The sequence below is a fragment of the Equus caballus genome, chromosome 22 (assembly GCF_041296265.1).
Source record: "Equus caballus isolate H_3958 breed thoroughbred chromosome 22, TB-T2T, whole genome shotgun sequence".
Classification (NCBI taxonomy): Eukaryota; Metazoa; Chordata; class Mammalia; order Perissodactyla; family Equidae; genus Equus; species Equus caballus.
In genome coordinates, this window is record NC_091705.1 from 21,771,449 (window position 1) to 21,791,049 (window position 19,601).

The 19,601-nt window shown below is 48.3% G+C and overlaps 1 protein-coding gene across 1 annotated transcript; it reads left to right on the forward strand.

Annotated features, from left to right (window-relative positions):
• Window positions 1-339: 339 nt before the first annotated feature.
• LOC100053159 (signal-regulatory protein beta-1-like) lies at window positions 340-18,859 on the forward strand. Its single transcript, XM_070247734.1, is given in 6 exon segments — window positions 340-459; window positions 4,114-4,464; window positions 10,106-10,447; window positions 11,035-11,364; window positions 16,621-16,729; window positions 17,234-18,859. Coding segments are annotated over 5 exon segments (1,203 nt in total). The 5' UTR covers window positions 340-386; the 3' UTR covers window positions 16,728-16,729; window positions 17,234-18,859.
• Window positions 18,860-19,601: the final 742 nt, after the last annotated feature.

The following is a 19,601-nucleotide window of genomic DNA, read 5'->3' on the forward strand; positions in this document are numbered from 1 at the left end:
CCATAGATCCTTCCTAGCCTGGGACTCGCAAATGGGGAATCTCCTTGAAGACCTCAAGATGGGTTGAAGGGCCCAGTGGAGAGAGGAGAGGCCCAGGAAGGAAGGATGCATTATTTCTTCTAGGCCTGTCCTAGTCTCTCTGAAAATGTAAGATGAGTGACTCCTCATCTTTTAGCCGCCTTCTCTGCCTGACTCCTATCTCACACTCCAGAAGCAGGAACTGTGTAGAATCTAAGAGTGAGTTACTGCCACAATCATGTCACGCCATCATAGGCACTTCCTCTCATGTCACGGGAGGTGGGCCATCTCTCACCTCCACAGAGCACAGAAGTCAGGGTTCTCCCCAGCACACACACTGTGACAGAGCAGCTCCTCAGGCCTCCAAGATGCCCGGCCCTGCCTCCCGGATCCACCGCCCTCCTCCTTGCCTGCTGCTGACTCTGCTGCTGGGACTCACAGGTGAGCATTCCTTGGGGTAGAATCCCCTCCCTCTGCCCCTGGGCTTTTAGGGCCTCCAGGTAAACCCGGATACACCACCCAGAGCTACCACGGGAGGACCAGGACTGGGCGTCATCTGAGAGCAGGAAATCAGGGATCTGAGTGTTTTCTCTGTGGATCCATCAGCTGCAGCTGGTTGCCAGAGGCGTCAAAACAGATGATGCTTCAAACAGCAGCAAGGAGAACTGTGTGCGTTAAGGCCGTGGAGCAGCCCGGATTCAAGGACGGGTCAACCGGGTCCACAGTTCTTTCCTTTAACCCTGTTATGTTGCTCAGCTTCTCAGACCACGCTAACTGTAGAGAAATCAGAAAGCACAGAGGAGCTAACAGAATCATAGTCATCAGCATCATGGCACTGTGAGGTCAGCAGAGTCCAGTTGTGCTGTGTGTGCTCACAGCCCTGTGTTAATCATGTGTTGGGTGATTCCTCTGTGCCAATTGTTTTTACCGAGCTTTTGATATGAATTATAAGTTAATTTAATCCTCAAAACAATCTTCTCTGCCAGCATGCTAGGCCACACTTTTGTGTCTATTTGTGAACGCATGTATTCATGTGTGTCTGTGTGTATATGAGTGAGTGTGAGGAATTGTACACACACACGGGATTTTCGAGAAGACTTTCCTTATTGCTTTCTTCATATCATTTTCAGTCTACATGCAATGCACATTGAACAGACATTTAACTTTCTGTCTCAGCCAACATCCCACCTGCTTCTCTAAATTTATCCTTATGCTCCCCAAACTCCTCAGAGAAGCAAACTCATGCGTTACTATCTTGGAGTCTCTATTCCATGCTGGAGAGAGGGGAGGGGGAGAGAGGAGGACAGAGATACAGAGACTCCTGCCTATCTGATCTGTGTCTAAATTATATCCATGTCCATATCCATATCATCTAATGTCAGCTGAAGACTCCATCCCTCAGGAATCTAATGAGTAATCACTTTTCAGTTTCCTGTACTCTCCCCATGTCCAGACGCTGTTGGAAACGCCTACAGCTGTTACCTCATGAGATCATTATATCCAAGGTAGATTCTATGGTCCCCTCTACCTTACAGATGAGAAAACAGGAGCACAGAGAGTTCAGGGTCGCTCAAGGGTCAATGGTGGAGCCATGATCTGAACTCAGGCAACTGATCCAGAGCTCGCAGATTTAACCATTACCCCACCTCCATCCCATGAGATTTCTGCAGCTTCTGCCACTGGCTGTGGGGAAAGGTGCTGTGGGAAAGCGGGTTTGTCGTTTTCTCCCCCTGGCCTTTCTGCGTCTTGCGTATATGCAATTTCCTTCTGTTTTTCATGAAGTCACCCCCATGGGAAACTCAGAATCTGACAAAGTTTCCATAGAGATCACCCACTTAAGATAGACTTCAGGGTTTGAGGCAGGTGTCACATTGGGCAGTTCACACATCATACAAACATTTCCTGGGTCCCTACTATGTGCCAGGAGCTGATCTAGGAGCCTGTAGTGCATTGGTGAATTAATTTTCTCTGCTGTTATTCATATTTTATCAGGCTCTGCACTAACCCTTGTTTTTTCCTTCCTTTCACTAGCTCTGAGTTGATTTTGCTCGTCTTTTTCTAATTTCTTAAGCTATATAGTTGAACTATTGATTTATGGTCTTTCTTCTTCTTTAATGTATCCTCTACAGCTATCAGTTTCCCTCTAGCACTGCTTTCAATGCATCTCATAAGTTTTGGCACGTTGTGGTTTTGTTTTCATCTGTCCCAAGGTATTCTCTACTTTCCTTGTGATTTCTTCTTTGGCTATGGATTTTCTTTAAGAGTGGGTTGTTTGATTTCTTCGTATTTGTGAATATTCCAGTTCTCCTTCTCTTATTGATTTCTAGTTTTATTTTAGTTACTGTTTCATCAGTGCACTGCTTGAATTACCCTTCTATCAGATTCCAATATGTTGCCTTGTCATTCAACCTGTGTGTCAATGCCATTTACATAGGTTTTTGTTATGGAAACTGTTTTCTGAAATAGTCAGCAGAAATCTGTGTGGTGGACAAAACAGTGGCCCCCCAAAGTGCTCCATTTCATAATACCCAGAATCTGTGAATATTTTTACTTTGTGTGGCATTTTGCAGAAGTGATTAAGTTAAGACTCTTGATATGGGGAGATTATCCTAGATTTTCAAAGTTGGCCCAATTGGATCACAAGGGTTCTCATAAGAAGGAGGGAGGAAAGTCAAAGGTAGAGAAGAACAAGTGACAATGGAAGGAAGAGGCTGGAGTGGCAGGAAGATGGGAACCATGATGCATGGAACGTGGGCAGCCTCTAGAATTTGGAAGCACAAGGAAGAGAAGCTCCAGAAGAGATGCAGTTTGGCTGACACCTTGATTTCAGCCCTGTAACCCCAATTTGTGGACTTCGACCTCCAAAAGTATAAGATGATAAATTTCTGTTGTTTTAAGCTACTAAGTTTTGGGTAATTGGTTACACAGCAGGATTAGGGAACTAATATAAAATGATTATGTTATGGATTAAAAAATCCCAGGAACTTGAAACAATGTTTTACTTCTTAATTAAACCACCTGTTCATTGTGTGTTGGGAGCTCTGCTCATCACTCAATCAATGATCCAGGCTGATGGAGCAGAGGCATCATGAGCATGTGGACCTCTGCATAAGAGGGAAGTTGATGCAAAGAGGTTCTTGCAGTTGAATGCTTATCCCACAAAATTTCTTCATCACTTTTGCTTGTAATTCAATGGTCTAAAATAGTCTCATGAGGGACTGGCCCGGTGGCGTTATTAAATTCACATGCTCCGCTTCATCAGCCTGAGATTCAGCAGTTCGGATCCTGGGTATGGACCTTGCACCGCTCATCAAGCCATTCTATGACAGGTGTCCCACACATAAAGCAGAGGAAGATGAGCACAGATGTCAGCTAGGGCCAATCTTCCTCAGCAAAAAGAGGAGGATTGGCGGCGGATGATAGCTCTGGGCTAATATTCCTCAAAAAAAATTAATTAAAAATAAAATATAATTAATTAATTAGTTAGAAAGTCTCATGATCCCACTCAATGCAAAGGCCCAGAAATGCAACATGCTGTGAGGCAAAAAAGTGGACAGCCTGTTAAATCTTTAAAAAAAAATAGACAGACCGGCCCTGTGGCCAACTGGTTGGGCTTGCACGCTCTGCTTCAGCGGCCCAGGGTTTCGCTGGTCCAAATCCTGGGCGCAGACATGGCACGGCTCATCAGGCCACGCTAGTGCAGCATCACACATGCCATAACTAGAAGGACCCACGGCTATAACTACACCACTATGTACCGGGGGGCTTTGGGAGAAAAAGGAAAAATAAAATCTTAAAAGAAAAAGAATGTGGACAGCCGAAAGTATTTGGTGAAGCTTGAGAGCCCCAGAGAGGGCTCAGGCACTCACACCCACTCTCTACCATGTTACTTAACCTCTCTGTGCCTTGGTTACTCATTTGTGGTAGTCTCACCTCTAGCCTTGTTATGAGGGTTACACGTGGTGTCCATGCAATGTGCTGAGCTCAAGGCTGGCTCACGGTGTGCACTCAGTCAGGGAGAGCTGTTAATGAAAAACACTTGAGAAAACTGCAGGATCACGAAAGGATGAATAAATAATGTTTGTTTCCCCCCAGGAGCAGCAGGTGAGGAGCTGCAGGTGAATCAGCCTGACAAGTCAGTGTCGGTCGCAGCTGGAGAGACGGCCACTCTGCGCTGCACTATGACCTCCCTGAACCCCGAGGGGCCCGTCCAGTGGTTCAGGGGGAAAGGGCCAGGCCGGAAGTTAATCTACAATTTCAAAGGAGGCCCCTTCCCCCGAGTGACAACTGTTTCAGACCACACAAAGAAAAACAACAGGAACTTTTCCATCCGCATCAGAAACATCACCCCAGCAGACACTGGTATCTACTATTGTGTGAAGTTCCAGAAGGGGAAACTTGACAAGGATTTTAAGTCTGGACCAGGCACCCAGCTCACCGTGAGTGGTGAGTACAGAGTGGGCCTCCTTTGTCCCCTGGTGTGTGACAACATGTCAAAAACAACGCCCTCCATTCTTTGAGTAACAACAAGAATCAGGCGTGGCAGTGGGTGTCTATACTCATGATCTGATTTCACCCTCTTCTATAGATCAGGGAACTTGAGGCCTGGAGAGGTCGTGCGAGTTGCTCAAGGCCCCAAAGCTGGTAAATGCAGGAAGAGTCTGGAACCACCATCTGCCTGGCTCCACAGCTCTTGCCTTTTCCAATCCTGTCCAGCCCTTTGGATCCAGGGACTAGGGAACTGAAAGTCTGAGTGAACCGCCCAGTCACAAGAACAGACCTCGCCCTGGCTCCAGAGAGTGCCCCTCAGTGTGGCTGAGTCTCCCTTTACTCAGCACTTACTGAGCACCTACTGTGTGCCAGGCTGTGCTCTGGGTGCTGGGGAAGCAGCAGCGGACACAGCAAGTGGAGACTTTTTGCCCAAGAAGCTCACGTTCTCTTCCCTTTCTGTGAGGAGAAATCCTCGCAGGGCACGGAGGGGAGAACGTATGATTCTTCATTTCATCTTCAGAAATATCACACTAAGAATCCCTAAGAGGCACAGACTCACTCTTTATTCTGACAGCCTGGCTGGAGGAGATGCACACGTTGGGTGTCTGCTGTGTGTCTGTCCATAAAACACTCATGATTCAGGGACCAACTCACACAGTCACTGAAGGCTCTGGGCAGAGCTGGGTCGTCTCAGAATGTCCCTCACCCAGGGAACAGGTTCCCCATGTGAGTGACTTAGGGCTTCCTTGCTGAGGCAGCAAAGATGCTCATCTAGGGTTTCTGCCAGAGGCCCAGGATCCTGAATTCCAGAATGTCAGTGCAGGAAGGGCGTTTAGACCCATCCAGCCCAACCTCCATGTAGAGATGGGGAGCCTCAGGCCAAGAGGTGATGGAGGACTTAGCCCATGGTCACATTTCCAGTGAATGAAAGGATCTTTCCAGAAGCTGATCTGATTCAGGCAGACTCCATCTTTCCATCTTGCCCATCGCTGGACACTCTTTCCTTCAAAGAGCCTGGTGCGTAGTAGGCGTGAATAAAAAGTCCTTGTAGCAAACAGCAGAACAGGGAGCCAGTCTTCTCCTTTCCATCAGTTTCACAAAGGTTCAGAACGCCCCTCATTCAGACCTGAGGCCCGAGTTAATTAGGAACCTCTCTGAAACTTCAGCCACGGCATCCCCGGTCAAGCATTCCATACCAGCACCCAGAGCTGCCCAGTGTTTCAACAGCTGCATAACACTCCCTTGTGTGGAGATCGCATCCATTGTGTTTTAGTCTTCTGTCCATGGATATAAGTTGTTCCCAACCTTGGCTATTAAAACAGCCCTGCAGGGGATAACCTTGTCCATGCACCACCTATTCAGGTAGGAGATGCCACTGGAGGGGGAATTGTAGGTCAGAGGGTGTATTTTAATTTGTTTGGGTCTTGAAAAATTTCCCTCCTATTCCCAAAACCCCAGATATAGACAGGGAAGTTGGCTTTATCCTGACGTTGCAGATATTGCTGAAGTTCCCAAAGCTGTCTCCCTTCCCTAGATGATCCCAGCTAGTAAGTGGCTGCACCGCCACTCAGACCTGCTGCCTCCTAGTAGAGGGCTCACTCCTCTTCCCCAAGCCGCTGCCCTGATGATGCCCTGGATGAGAAAGGAGGGAGGCAGAGGGGACAGGGAGCAGCAGTGGGCCACACCTGTGTCTCCATCACAGCACTTACTCTTACAACCAGTGCTGTGAGGGAGGGGCCAGCTGTAGCTCTTTAACAGAGGAGGACACTGAGGCTCAGAGAGGGGACCTGACCTGGGCAGGCAGGGGAGCCAAGGCTGAACTCCCAGCAGCCTGACTCACAGCCCTGCTCTGCAGCACCCCGTTGTGCTTGTCACAGTGTGGAGAAAGCTCCAACCCTCTCCTCAAAATCTCGCATTGCTCTGTTCTTCAGCTGTACACATTTTTTTTTTAAAGCCCTGTTGGGGAGGCGGGTTAGCTTTCCAACCCCAGGTCAGACAGATCCTGCAGGTGTCTCATGATGGGCTGAGCCTGTTCCTAAAACACCGGGCTCAGCAGGTGTCACAGCATTCAGGAGTCTCCCCCAGTGTGGTGATGTTGCTCCTTCACTGAGCAGCCTGCAGGAGCAGCTCTGGGAAGGGCAGTGTGGACAAGCAGAGAGGGGCCCGCACTCCCAGCAACACTGTGCAGCCCGTTCCTGACTCTGCAGACTGAGGACGAGGAGGAGGCAGTTCCTAGGGGTGCGGGGGCCCTGCGAGAGCAAGAGTTCATGATCTAGACCAGCTGTCAGGAGCCCATGTCCTCCCTTTATTGCTGCAGGGTCACCGGCCTGGGCATTCTGAAGGGACTCCTCCCTGTAAATGCTTGAAGTCAGGAATCCCAGAGGGAGAGGGAGGGTCAGCATGGGGGCTCAGGGAGGTGGGCACTTGCCCTGTGATGGACATGAAAACTTGGGGTTCACAGGAGATTCCCCCTGGGATGCAGTAGGGGGAGGAGACAGTCCCTTCATTTCTCTCAGCCTCAGTTTCCCCAACTGTAAAATGGGGATAATCCTGGATTCCTGTTAGGAGAGTTGAAAGGATCTGAGGCGCTCTGTGTAAATCAGCCAGCACAGAGCATCACCCCCAAATAGAGGCATGACGTCAAGGTTGGGACCTAGTGCCCTCTGCTGGGCCTCAGTGTCCTCCCCTGTAGAAGGTGGATGATCACACAGCCTCTGCAGGATGCGATGAGTGATACAGGAGCCTGGAGAGAAACCAGACCCTCAGTGAGCGATGGGTGTTCTCACCCAAAAACTGTGTGTTCTTGGACGAGTGAGCTTCCCTGAGTCCTCAGTCTCCCCAGCTGTGAAGTGGGGTAATCACAGCCACCATCCAGGGGTCTGTGAGCTTTGGAGAAGACTTCTAGAAAGCCCGCGATGTGGTGGTGTCGGGTGTCACTGAGCATCAGTGTGCAATGCTTGAGAGCGTGGGCAGAGTTCACTGCTTGGGCTCACATCTCAGCTCTGCCAGTTCCCAGCTCTGTGACCTCTGACGTATCACTCCCCATATTGGGCCTGAGTGTCCTCATCTGTCACTGATGGTACCGACCTGACAGAGCAGCCAGGCTGAAGGAGGAATACTCATGGTGCTCAGAGCAGTGCCTGGTGTGTAGTAATGTTCCATCAGTGTGACCTGTGATGTGTGAAGCCGTGGGACCTTGGAGGATCACTTTCCTCTCTAGGTCTCAAGAACAAACAGGGTTTGGGGGTTGGGGTTGGGTGCCTTTCAACCTTGGCTGCTCATTAGAAAAACCTGGGAAATGTTGACAAACATCCCCAGCTCCTGCTCCACCCTGAAAATTCTGCCTTAGTTGATCAGACATGGGCCTGGGCAGCTGAAGTTTGTAACTAGTTCAGAGTTTTCCGACGCACAGCCAGGGCAGAGAAGCCCTGAGCTAGATGTTCTCTGAGGTCACAGAGGAAAAGCTGTATTTCTTCCCCTGACAACAGTGGCTCCCCCTGCCGCAGGGGCTGCGAGAGCAGCTTCTGGGCTGTGGGTGCCTCAGAATAGCAGGTGCCCCTGACAGCTCTTCGGAGCCCAAGAACATAAGGCCGAGTGGAGTGTCAGGACCCCTCCCAGGCGCTCCTGGGGCTGAGAGCAGCTTCCTGCCCTCTCCACCCCGAGGACGGGCAGCCCAGACACCCCGTTCAAATCCGATCTTCATCGCTGGGGAAACCTTCCCATCTCTAAACACACGTGTCTCACAGGCTGGGATCCCTGCAAACACTCCTGCTCAGTTCGCAGCGTCCCCTGCCTCCACCCACCAAGACGGCCCTGCGGAAATCGGTCCTCCAGCCTTTCAGATGCTCAGTTTTCTGTAAAGAGCTGATCTGCAGGAAACGCCTGTGATTGCCTGTGTGTTTTGAAAGCCAGTTCGCCAAATTTGTTTCCTGAGGGGATCACTAAAGAAAGAGGGAGAGAATCATATATCGGGGGTTTCTACTGAGCTTTTTATGGCAGCTGCACGAGCAGGGTGCAAGACTTTTCTTGGTGTTTTCGCAAAGCTTTTGTTTTACCTAAAACTAGTAGGTTATTTCAGAACCAGACATGACCACATCGTATGATAACAATCACAGGTGCTATTTATTAAGCACCTACTATATACCAGGCTCTGGGTTTTACACACATCCTCCCCCATCTCTAGGGTGGTGTTTTGATCCACTTTGTAGAGAAACAGACACTGAGGCTCAGGATGAAAAACAGAGACGCTAAAATGAATCAGCCGTGTGTGTGGTGAGATGCGCTCTGCCCTTTACCTGCTGTGCGCCCTCGGCCAGCCCTGTTCCTCTCTGAGCGTCATCCCATAAATGGGACCATAGTCGGGCCTCCCTCAAGGGGCTGGCGAGTGGATTAAGGAGCTGAGGGGCCCAGAGGGATCAGGCAGGCTCAGCCTCCCAAGATGCTCTCCACAAAAGGTGATGGATCACAGCATCTCATCTGTCTTGGGGCATCAGGGTTGCCGGTGTTTTTATGATTTGACTTATTCAAGTGACAGCTCCTTAATATGTCCTCAAAATGTTTAACAAGTTTTAGGGAGCAAGTTTATTCTTCACAAAGGCAAATATTTGTGACTCTTGCAGAAGGTGTTGGGTAATAATTGACAGTTTGGAGACACTCTATAGGACCCGTTTACAGGGAGAGGCTGCCCTCACTTTTGTCTCACTGAATTGTGTGTGTTTCAGGACACTGCTCCATAGGCCTGTGTCTGTGTCTCTTCTGACTTAACAACAATTAAGAGATTAACCGCCTTTGGCTTTCTCAGCTTTGGTGATCTTTGTTATCAACCCAAAACTGTCACGAAAGGAGAATCCAGATTCAGAAAAACATCCTTTCACCCCTACTCTTTCAAATTTAGGCATTGGCACAGTTGGACCCTGCTGGATCAATTGTAGAAAGAAAGAAAACTATGGAGTAAATTCATAAAAACCTGCAGGGAGAGCTCTGGATATGAATTAAGTCTAGGTTAAAGATACATCTATGTTTGTTTATTTTTGTGAAGCATCTTCTGTTTTACTGAAAGCAAAAATGCTTCCACTGCCTGATTTAACCCTCACTGTAAGCCGGCAAGGAGAAATGCCAGCTGCCCCATCTCACAGAGGAGGAGCTGGGATGTGCCCCAGCCACTCCTCTCATCCACCTGCCAGCCTGGTTCCAGGTTTCATGGTGGTCCCGCTGTGCCACTGCTCACATGCATTTACTCCTGTAAACGCTTTCTCTGAAGTGAGTAAGGTTTCCAGGGGAGGCCAGCCAGCAACAGTTAATACAGAGTGAGACCCACTAGTAATTGTGTTCCTGTGCCCAGATTGGTGGGAATCCACCTGGCACAGCAAGAGGTGGACCATGAACTCAGGCCTGGAATTCCATGCCCCTGCCCCTTAATCAGAGTCCACCTCTGGAGCCTATTTTCCTCCTCTGTAAGATGAGGATGACCCGCCCTCCCAGCACTAATAGGAGGAGTGAAAAGTAATGCCTGTGAAGTTTCTTACCAGTGTCACACACTTATGATCAGTGATACAGTCACAGTTATGTTTATTGTTTACAAATGCTCCTTTTGTAGCCAAATGCTCTACCCACCTTCCCCTCACTCCCCCCACCGTGCTTTCAGGCCCCACGGCGAGGGCCCCACCCAAGCAGACAGGGAGCTTCACCTGCGAGTCCCACGGCTTCTCCCCCAGAAACATCACCCTGAAATGGTTCAAAAATGGCAATGAGCTCCCAATCTCCCAGACCAATGTGGACCCAGAAGGAGACAGCGTGTCCTGCAGCATCTCCAGCACAGCACACGTGCTGCTGGCCCTGGGGGATGTTTGCTCCTAGGTCATTTGTGAGGTGGCCCACGTCACCCTGCAGGGGGTCCCTCCTCTTCGTGGGATGGCCAACTTGTCTGAGACCATCCGAGGTAGACGCCTCTCACTCCCAGCCCAAGCCCGCACCTGCCCCCACGCCCCCAAGCCAGCTCCTCCCGCTGCTGTTTCCTCCAGGCCTGAATTGCCTTGATTCCAATTCCTGACAGTCCTTCCCAGTCACCAGGCACCTGGATATGCTGGTCACTCACTCATGTATTAGTGGTGTCTGCCAGGTGGACCCCTGCCGTGTGCCAAGCTCTGTGCTAGGTGATGTCATCTACTTTCCCAATAACATCTGCAATTACTGAGCACCTACTCTAAGCCCAGCCCCTATGTGCTTGGTGATTTTATATGTTTCGCTACCGTTATAATCTCCTACTGCATGCCAAGGGCTGTGCTTATTGATTTCACTCATTGTAACCCTAACGGGAGCTACTAGCCCCTGAGCACCTACTGTGTGCCTGGCACTGTGCTTAGTGATTCATTCATATGCAGAGTGTACCTTCACCGTTTGAGCACCTGCTGCATGCCTGGCACTGTCCTGTGTGATTCCCATCTGTACTGGCAGGTCAGTTATGGAACCCTCCTCTGTGATCTGTCTGTTACATAAGGTCAGAGCTTCTGCCCTGTGCTGTTTCAGTTCCGCCCACCTTGGAGGTTTCCCAACACCCCATGGCAGGGAACCTGGTGAACGTCACCTGCCAGGCGAACAAGTTCTACCCTCCGCGCCTAAAGCTGACCTGGTTGGAGAATGGAAACGTGACCCGAACAGAAACAGCCTCAACCCTCATAGAGAACAAGGATGGGACGTTTAACTGGACAAGCTGGCTGCTGGTGAACTCATCTACCCACAGGGAGGATGTGGTGCTCACCTGCCAGGTGGAGCGTGACGGACAGCCGGCGATCAGCAAACAGCATACGCTGAAGGCCTCTGCCCACCAAAAGGAGCAGGACACAGGTGGAACCCCTGGTGAGCCCTCCACTCCAACTGACGTGGCTCTTTTTAAATTTTGGGTTTCTTTAAATGTTAAAAGTAGCAATTATTGCTTATTATAGAATAATCTAGAAGTCTATAAATATAAAGTCCCATTTGGAACTGAGCTCCCCTCCCCTAAATACCACCCTCCAAGAGTCAGCACTGGTAAGACTTTGGTGCATATTTTTATAGATGTTTGACATAAACACACAGTAAAGAAAGAAGGGAGGGAGGGAGCTTATCCTGTTCATAGCATCCTGCCTCCTGCTTTCTTCACCTGACAATGATGACGTCACCATCCATGTCAGCCTGCCTCCCTCCTCCTTCTTCTTTCTAACTTCTGCCTAGTCTTTATTCCATCCTAAATTTTTCCATCCACATTAGTAATATCCCCCCAGCAGCTTTCTGCACTTACTACTCTGTGAAATTCTGGAAAGCAGAGTCTTGAGGACATGAGGTTTGAGTCTGTACCAGGCATCTGGTCGACCCTGACTGGTCACACCACCGGCCTCCATTGTCCCCTGATTTCTGATAATGTACCAGTAATAATCACAACCACTCACTGCACGTTTACTATATGCAGATGCCAGTTCATCTGTGATCTCTTTTCCCGCTTCAACCACCCTGGGCATCTGGAGTTTTACAGAAGAGGCTCAGGGACCAAGGTGGGGGATGATGTTGAAGACTTTTTGCTGTTAAACCAGGAGATTGGGCTAACCTAATCAAGGTAAATCTGAGTCCCTGAGAACAGGGACCACCAGCCTGTGCAGGAAATATGTGCTAATAAGAGACCAATGCCCTCAGCTGGGCATTGTCCAAAGACCTACAGAGTTCCCCTTTCTATGAACAGACTATGTCCTATTTCTGTCTCAGGTAATGTCAAGAGGGAGTCAGGTCAGGTTTCCAGGAGTCTTTACTCCAGAAGCCCTTTCAATGGGCCACATTCCTTCCATCTGCTCTAGGGTGTTGTCCTCATCTGCTGGGTCAACTCTGGGGCACCGAGTGTCCATGACCCTGCCTGAAAGAAGAGTAAAGATAGGGAAAGGAAGACAATCTCCCTTAACACAAAAGACGACAGAGTTGCATAACTGTGTCCACTAATAACTTGTCATTTATGCACAACTGCGTGCAAGTGGACCCACTATTGTGTGGTCATATCATTAAGGAGACTGGTTTTTCTACAAAACAAATACCGTCACACACTTCATAAAATTGACAATAATTCCCTAATATCATCTAAGATGGAGCATATGCTCACATTTTCCCAAATATCTTTTATAGCTGTTTTTTTTGCACCAAACTTGGTTTAATTTCATCTATAAGTTTAATGAAAGCATTTCATCTATAAATGCTTGGTAGAATATTCCTGTGAAATTGTCAGGGTCTTGAGAATTCTTTTTCATGAGTTTTTAATTTATGAATTTAGTTTCCTTGATGTTTAGGGCGATTCAAATTATTCACTTCATGTTGAGTGCATTGTGGTAGGCTGTGCTCTTTGAGGAACTTGGTCCGTTTTCTCTGGTTGTCACATCTGCCTGTAGGCTTGCTCACAGTCTCCCCTCATTATCCTTCTGATGTCTGCGGGGTCCGTAGCGATGCCTCCTCTTTCATTCCTGATGCTGGAAATGTGTCACTTTTCCTTTTTTTTTTTTATCATCAGTCCTGCTAAAAGTTTTTCAATTTTATAGATACTTTCAAAGAAGCTGCTTTTCATTTCAGGAATTTTTTCTACTGCTTCTCTGTTTTCAATTTCATTGATTTTTCTTCTCTTCTCTTTGCTATTTGCTTCCTCCTGCTTTGGGTTCATTTTGTTCCTCCTTTTCTCATTTCTTGAGGCAGGAATGTGATGACTGATTTTACACTCCTCCTTTGTCTAATGCCATCCTGGTCTCCTCCTGTGCTGGGCAGTTGGGAGTGGGGATTAGACCCCCAGGGACTGTGTTCTCCCTCCAGTCCTCAGGGGCCCATCCAGTCTGCTTCCTCGTCCCCCTTCCAGAGTCCTCCTGTGCTGGTACCTCATGTCGTTTGTGGGGTCAGCAGGGAGATCAGGGAGAGATGGGTCTTCACCATCCTGTCTGGACCAGCTGGGTTTGCTCCTTAGTGTTCATCTTCGCAAGGGCTCAGACAAGGGCTGTTACTTCCAGATGCTGTCAGTGTGCCTGAACGAAAGGCTTGCTAGTGTACTGAGGCTGGACATGGTTTTTGGATTGTCTAGGTTGGGGGCTGGAGCAAAGTGCAAGATTCTCCTGTGACCCTGCTGCTGCAGGATGCCCAGGCTTCCCCAGGTGTCTGAGGGCTCCAGCCACTGCAGTCCTGGGTGCAATGGGTCTGATGTGAGGATGCACATCTTTGTGTCCATTTTTATGGTATTTGGGTGTTTTACAATATTTCTAGCTTAATGGCTCTCTCTTCTCTCAGCACAGCATAACCCAGGTGTGTCAATGGAGTTTGGGTTGGTTGGTTTTGACAGTGGGAGAAAGGTTCTGAGACCTCTGAGGTTTTCTGGTTCTCTTTCTCTTTCAGAACCTTAAATTTCCCTCCCCCCATTTCCTTCTTTTCTTTGCTACTCAACTCCCAAACAGTACTTTTCCCTTCTCTTTTTGCCTTTTTGCCCTAGAAGTTATGCACTTTAAATTGAGCCTAGCCCTTTAGTCACATCTGTCCTTTATATGTCCCAGCCTCCTTGTATTAGGATCCTATTGCTGCTGTAACAAATCACCACAGTTTTAGTGGCTTTAAAGAGCATGAATTTACGACCTTACGGTTCCAGAGGTCAGGAGTCTAAAATGGGCTCACGGCTGCGCTCCTTCTGGAGGCTCCAGGGGAGACTCACTGTCCTCCCCTTTTCCAGCTCCTAAAGGAGGCCGACATTCCTCGGTAAGGGCACCCCTCACTCTGACCTCTGACTCTGTCTTCACATCTCCTTCTCCGACTCTCCTGCCTCCCTCTTTCTCTTATGAGGATGTTTGTGATCACACTGGCTCCACTCGATAACCCAGGATGGTGTCTCCATCTTGAGATCCTTGACTTAATCACCAAGACTATGCCTTTTATCATGTAAGTAACATATTCACAGATTCTGAGGATTCTGTGAGAAAGAACCCTTCAATCAGGTAAACTTTGAAACCATTTCCTATGATCTGTGCTCTAACCTGGAGGACACATTTCCAACATTTTCAAATTTAAGGTAGATTTAATATTGGCGGTGGGATTTCCCAATAACTCTGAGGCTCCTCTGCTAGCTGCCCTGTCGCTTTTCCTGGTGGCTGGGTGAGGCTGGGATGGCAGCCTACTGAGCAATTGTGCACTAGGGTTTGGTGATATTTCTCATTAACTCACAGTTATTTTGTAGTTCTAGGATTTTCTCTTCAAGTGATACTGAGATCCAGTTTTATGTAGAATGTACTTTTCCCTCTATGTTTTCCTGTGGTTGGAGAGGCTGTTTTGGAGACAAGGAGCTGTGCTGCGGGCATTGTCCTCTGCGCGCAGAAGTCACCTAAGATTCCTGAGTGCTTTGTCCAATATGTGCCTGTCCCACATCTCAGGGTCTGTCCTTTCCCATCAGGGCCCTATTCTGGCAGAGCAGTCCCAGTGAAGTTGAGAATTCAACCTCCTCTGCAGCTCTGCTAATATAATCATGTCCTGGGCCCAATCCTCCTCTTCCTCTGCCCTCTGGCTCTAGGAGATAAGACTCTGCAGTGCTGCCAGGAAGTCCTCTGGCTCTCACACTTAACCTTTAACAGGGGATTAATCTCTCTAATTTTCCTTGTCTTTCTCCAAAGGACTGATGCCCCAGCAACAGCCATGCAATTCTACAGTCCTTATAATGACCATTTCCCAACTGAATTTCAAATGCTTGACCCAAAGTATTCCCTACCTCTGGTCATACCCACCCAGTTCACAACTGGTGAACTTTGAACACTTGCACCATGAGGGGAAGCCCAGGCCTCCCTCTGCTCCATTTCCTGACAGTGCTGGGGTCCTCTTGGCCAGCCCAGTGATCCAGCTCCAAATCTGCGTCTAGAGTTTACTTTCCAGAGCACTCCCAGATTAACTCCCCTAGGTCAGTCCTCTGGGAAGCGGACTCTGAAAAGGAGATGAGAATGTAGAAGCTTATTGTGGAGTGCTGCCAGGATCAACATGCATTTGCGAAGGAGCAGGCCTGGGAGAGGGAGCTGTTGACCCACAAAGCAGGCACAACAAAGACTCAGCGGTCTCACAGAGCTGTACAGCCAGGGGGTCTTTCAGAGCTGTTCTCAATGGAGAGAAGAGGGCCGAGCCTCTATACTCCAGTTCAGCCAGTCTTTCTGATGCGAGCTGCCCTCCAGAAGGAGGTGCAAACTTGGGCAGTGCAGCTCCCTTCACCTGAGAGAACATCCCAGAGAGCCGGTCAGTAAGCACTGTCATCCTCCAACAGCCCCAGGAGCAAAAGAGGGTGACGTCTCCTCTCCTTCCTTAAGCAGAATTTTATTTGAAAAAATTATTTTAATACCTTTCTTATTTCAAAGTAAAACTGCTCATTGTAAATACAAGAACTCAAAAATTTGCTTCCCCAGATTCCGTGTCTAACAGAAAAATTTCAGCTGCCGTGCTCAGTGGGGTCAAAGAGGGCTGTATGGTGTTTGAAGCCCCTCCCAACCATGAGACCCCATTTCCTAGACCTGAGGGCTCCCTCAGCTCCTGAGAACATGGGGTCATCCACCCTCGCCCTGGTATGAACGAGGGCAGCCTTGTAGCTCTCTCACCCACTGTGAAATCTGTCCTCCCTCTACTCACATTCTGTGTAGACATTCATTCTTATAACCCTGAGAGACTGGACTTGTCTTGGTCCAAAAGATGAGTTGTCTGGGTCATTCTATAGGACAACACTAGTGGATTTCCCTAGGTGTGAATCCCACTAATCTTGTGACCCTTCCTAAACTCTCTGAGCCTCAGTTTCCTCATCAGAATGAAGATAATACCTGCTCCATAGAAGTATGAAGATCAAGTAAGTAAACCAGGTGCCACAATTAACGAGTCACTGAGGACAAGTTCTCTCCACCCTTGCCTTAAAAGGAACAACCCAGGCAACCTGAGAAGGGGGTGAGTGAGAATCAGGAACCTCTGAACCCTGATTTCTGCAGGGCAGGACACAGGTTCAAAAGCTTCAGAATGCTGATGGCTTAGGTGTCCCCAGATGGAGTCAGTGGAGGCCTGGGAATGACTCCTGTGTGGCTCCTCTAATTGCCCCTCTTGTCCCTTGCTTTCCAGGCCTAGAGCTGTCTACTGGCCCTCTGGTTGTCCTCCTCCTAGGCATAACGGTGCTGCTGGCCATCGTGGTCTCTGCCATCTACATCCACAGGAAGCGGAGGGCCTGACTGTAAGTTGTGGGGCAGGGAGGGCAGGACAAGGTCTGTTCCATAAAGGGGAAGGTCAGCAAGAGGGGCCAGCCCACAGGTCACACAGGGTCAGGGGACACCTCTCCCTCAACACTCAGGATTATCGTGGATCCTCTAAGAGTTTCTCAATCCCAGGAACCTTGTGGGGTCCTGCAAGAGGTGGGCTGGATTAGGGTTTTCAAAGGGTCTCCCCAGAGTCTTGGGGTTCTGTGGAGGAAGTGGGCAGATGAAGTGTGCATGACAGGCAGCTGAGTGGGCGGTTCCCTTGTAAAACACTCTGTCACCCTCTGAGTGACAGAGTGGAAGGGACAGGGAAGGGAGACCAGGACTTGGGGAGGAAAGCTGAGGTGGCAGAATCATGTCTCATGGCCTGTCCTGTCACAACAGGCATCCCAGTAGGAGAACAGCCCCGGGGACATAGGAGGCACACAGAGAGCATTTACTGAATATCGAGCAGATAACTAAATGTAGCCATTCTCCCACAGCTCCTACCTTCCTTTGGTGATACCTGCCGCCTTCAATCTCTGTTGCTTCTTTTCTTCCCTGAAGAGCCCAGCCTAAGAAAAGAAGATGACTAGAACCTTCCAAGACTGCTCCAGATGCCTCCCCTCCCTGGAGACCTGCCTGCTCACACTCTCCTGCTGCTTGTTCTCACAGTCCTAGATGCCCCCAGAGTTGGGTCTTCATATATGGTCCTGAGCGTGGGCCATGGCAACTAGCTCTGTGGACTGACTCCTCATCTTCCTGGAATGTGAGAAACAAGTCAAATCTACACATAGCAGGATGTCTCTCATCCCTCGCCTTGGGACTTGGCCATGAACTACACACTCATGTCCGTGCATCAAGAGTTATTCTATCTTCTAGATCCCTGCCTACCCCTCATTCTCCAGCCTTGTTGAGGTTTTCTACTGTCTCTTGAGGTCAAATGAACATCCTTCTTGATTCTTTTTTTCCTGAGGTAGTTTGTCCCTGAGCTATCATCTGTGCCCATCTTCCTTTATTTGTATGTGGATCGCTGATGAGCAGTGGATAGGTCCAAGCCCAGGATCCGAACCTGTGAACCCCAGGTCCCCGAAGTGGAGTGTGAGAATTTAACCACTGTGCAACCTGGCCAGCCCCCTACCAGATCCTGACTTTGAGAAGAAAAACTATTTTCCTTCCCTGTTGCCTAAACATCCTACTCCTCAAATCCAGAAAGAACATTTCCCTCGTCTCTCTGTGATGTAAACTCTAAATTCTTCCATCCTCTTGCATCCTTCCCAGCCCTGTTGCTCATGGTCCACATGCTGTCAGTCCAAATGCCATGGAGTCATCTTTGATTTCTCTTTATCCACATCCCATCTTCAATTCTACCTTCAACATGCTTATGTGTAGTGGTGAGATGGCAAATGTTAAACGATTGATTCTCCAAAAGAAAAAAAGTCTTGATTTCTAGTGCTTGCCAATTTCTGTGGTGTAAACACTGCCAATGAGGCCAATTGAAGCTGCCAGCAGTTTAACAAACAGTTTGTGAAAGTCCTAAAGATGTAACCATCAGTCCCCATGAGCCTGTCCAAGCCTTCCCCTGCACACCACTGAGATAGATCCATAATCTGCACATGTCTCACCCACCGCTACTCCCTGGTCCCAGCCACCATCATCTCTTCCTGCACCATCGCTATAGTCTCTAACTGGATTTCCTGTTTCAACCACAGAAATTGTTTGCGAATGTCACTCCTCTGCTTTCTGCCAACATCCCCTCTTGGTTCACTCTCTGCTTCTTTCAAGATTCTGCTCAAAAGTTACTTCAGTAAAGTCAACTTCCATAAACCACCTTAATTGAAATATCAGTTCCTCTCTCTCACCTGCCATTCCAATTCCTCTTGACCTGATTGGTCTGGTTCCTTAGCACTTACTACCATCTGACATACTAAACACGGCAGTGCTCACTTTGCACGGTAGTGCAGGACCGTAAGAATGACCCTGCAAACTGAAACCATGGAAAATGACCTCAATACTCAATGGAACTAATAATGATTGTGCTGTGTGTGACCTTTAAAATTTTTTCCCAAACATTAGAAACTCTCTTAGTGTCAGTTTTAAATGTAGAGGAAAATTAAAAAATAGAAAAACTAATATTGATTTAGTGTACTTTCACTTGAATCATGAGAAACATTGAGAATGAAAGTATTTTATTTATTTGTGAAAACGTATCAAGAGCAGTTTGAACAGTGTTTACCTTCTTCTTGTTGCGTAATTTACAATATAGAGCGAGCATCTTTCCTCTGCCTGTGTGAATCATCAGACTCTTTTCTAAGTTTGTATCAGCCTCCCTTGTGCTCTCACTGTTGTGAAATCTTTACAAAGTTCCTTTAAGTTGAAGTATTTGCTGGTGTCACTGCCTCTGGGACATTTTCACCCTTTTCCTCACCACCACTTCCCTCATTTATGTGGTAAGTTTGCTTTCATTAAGTTCCTCCTGCTGCATACCCAGAATCTAACAGTATCAGTGTCAACATCCCCACGGTCAGCTGTTTCTTCTGTAACTCCACTTACATTGTATTTGCCTTTCACTTCCAGCCTCATCACTTTTCATTTCTCCATTGCACTTTCATCTCTGTTGTCCATTCCCTTTGGCGATAATTCTTTTTTATAAACTGCCATTTGGGTATATCACTGGGAGACAAGGAGAAAACACAGCTACATGCTTTGCAGTCCGTGCGTACACTGAGTAACAGAGTCCCAGTGATCAATCACTATAGACTTTGAAAGAAGTCATGTAATTAATTACTGATCATAAAGAGCATCTGTTAGTTACATAGTGGTTTGTGAACTGAAGAAAAGCCAGCAGCCAAGTTTGTACTTATGCAATTG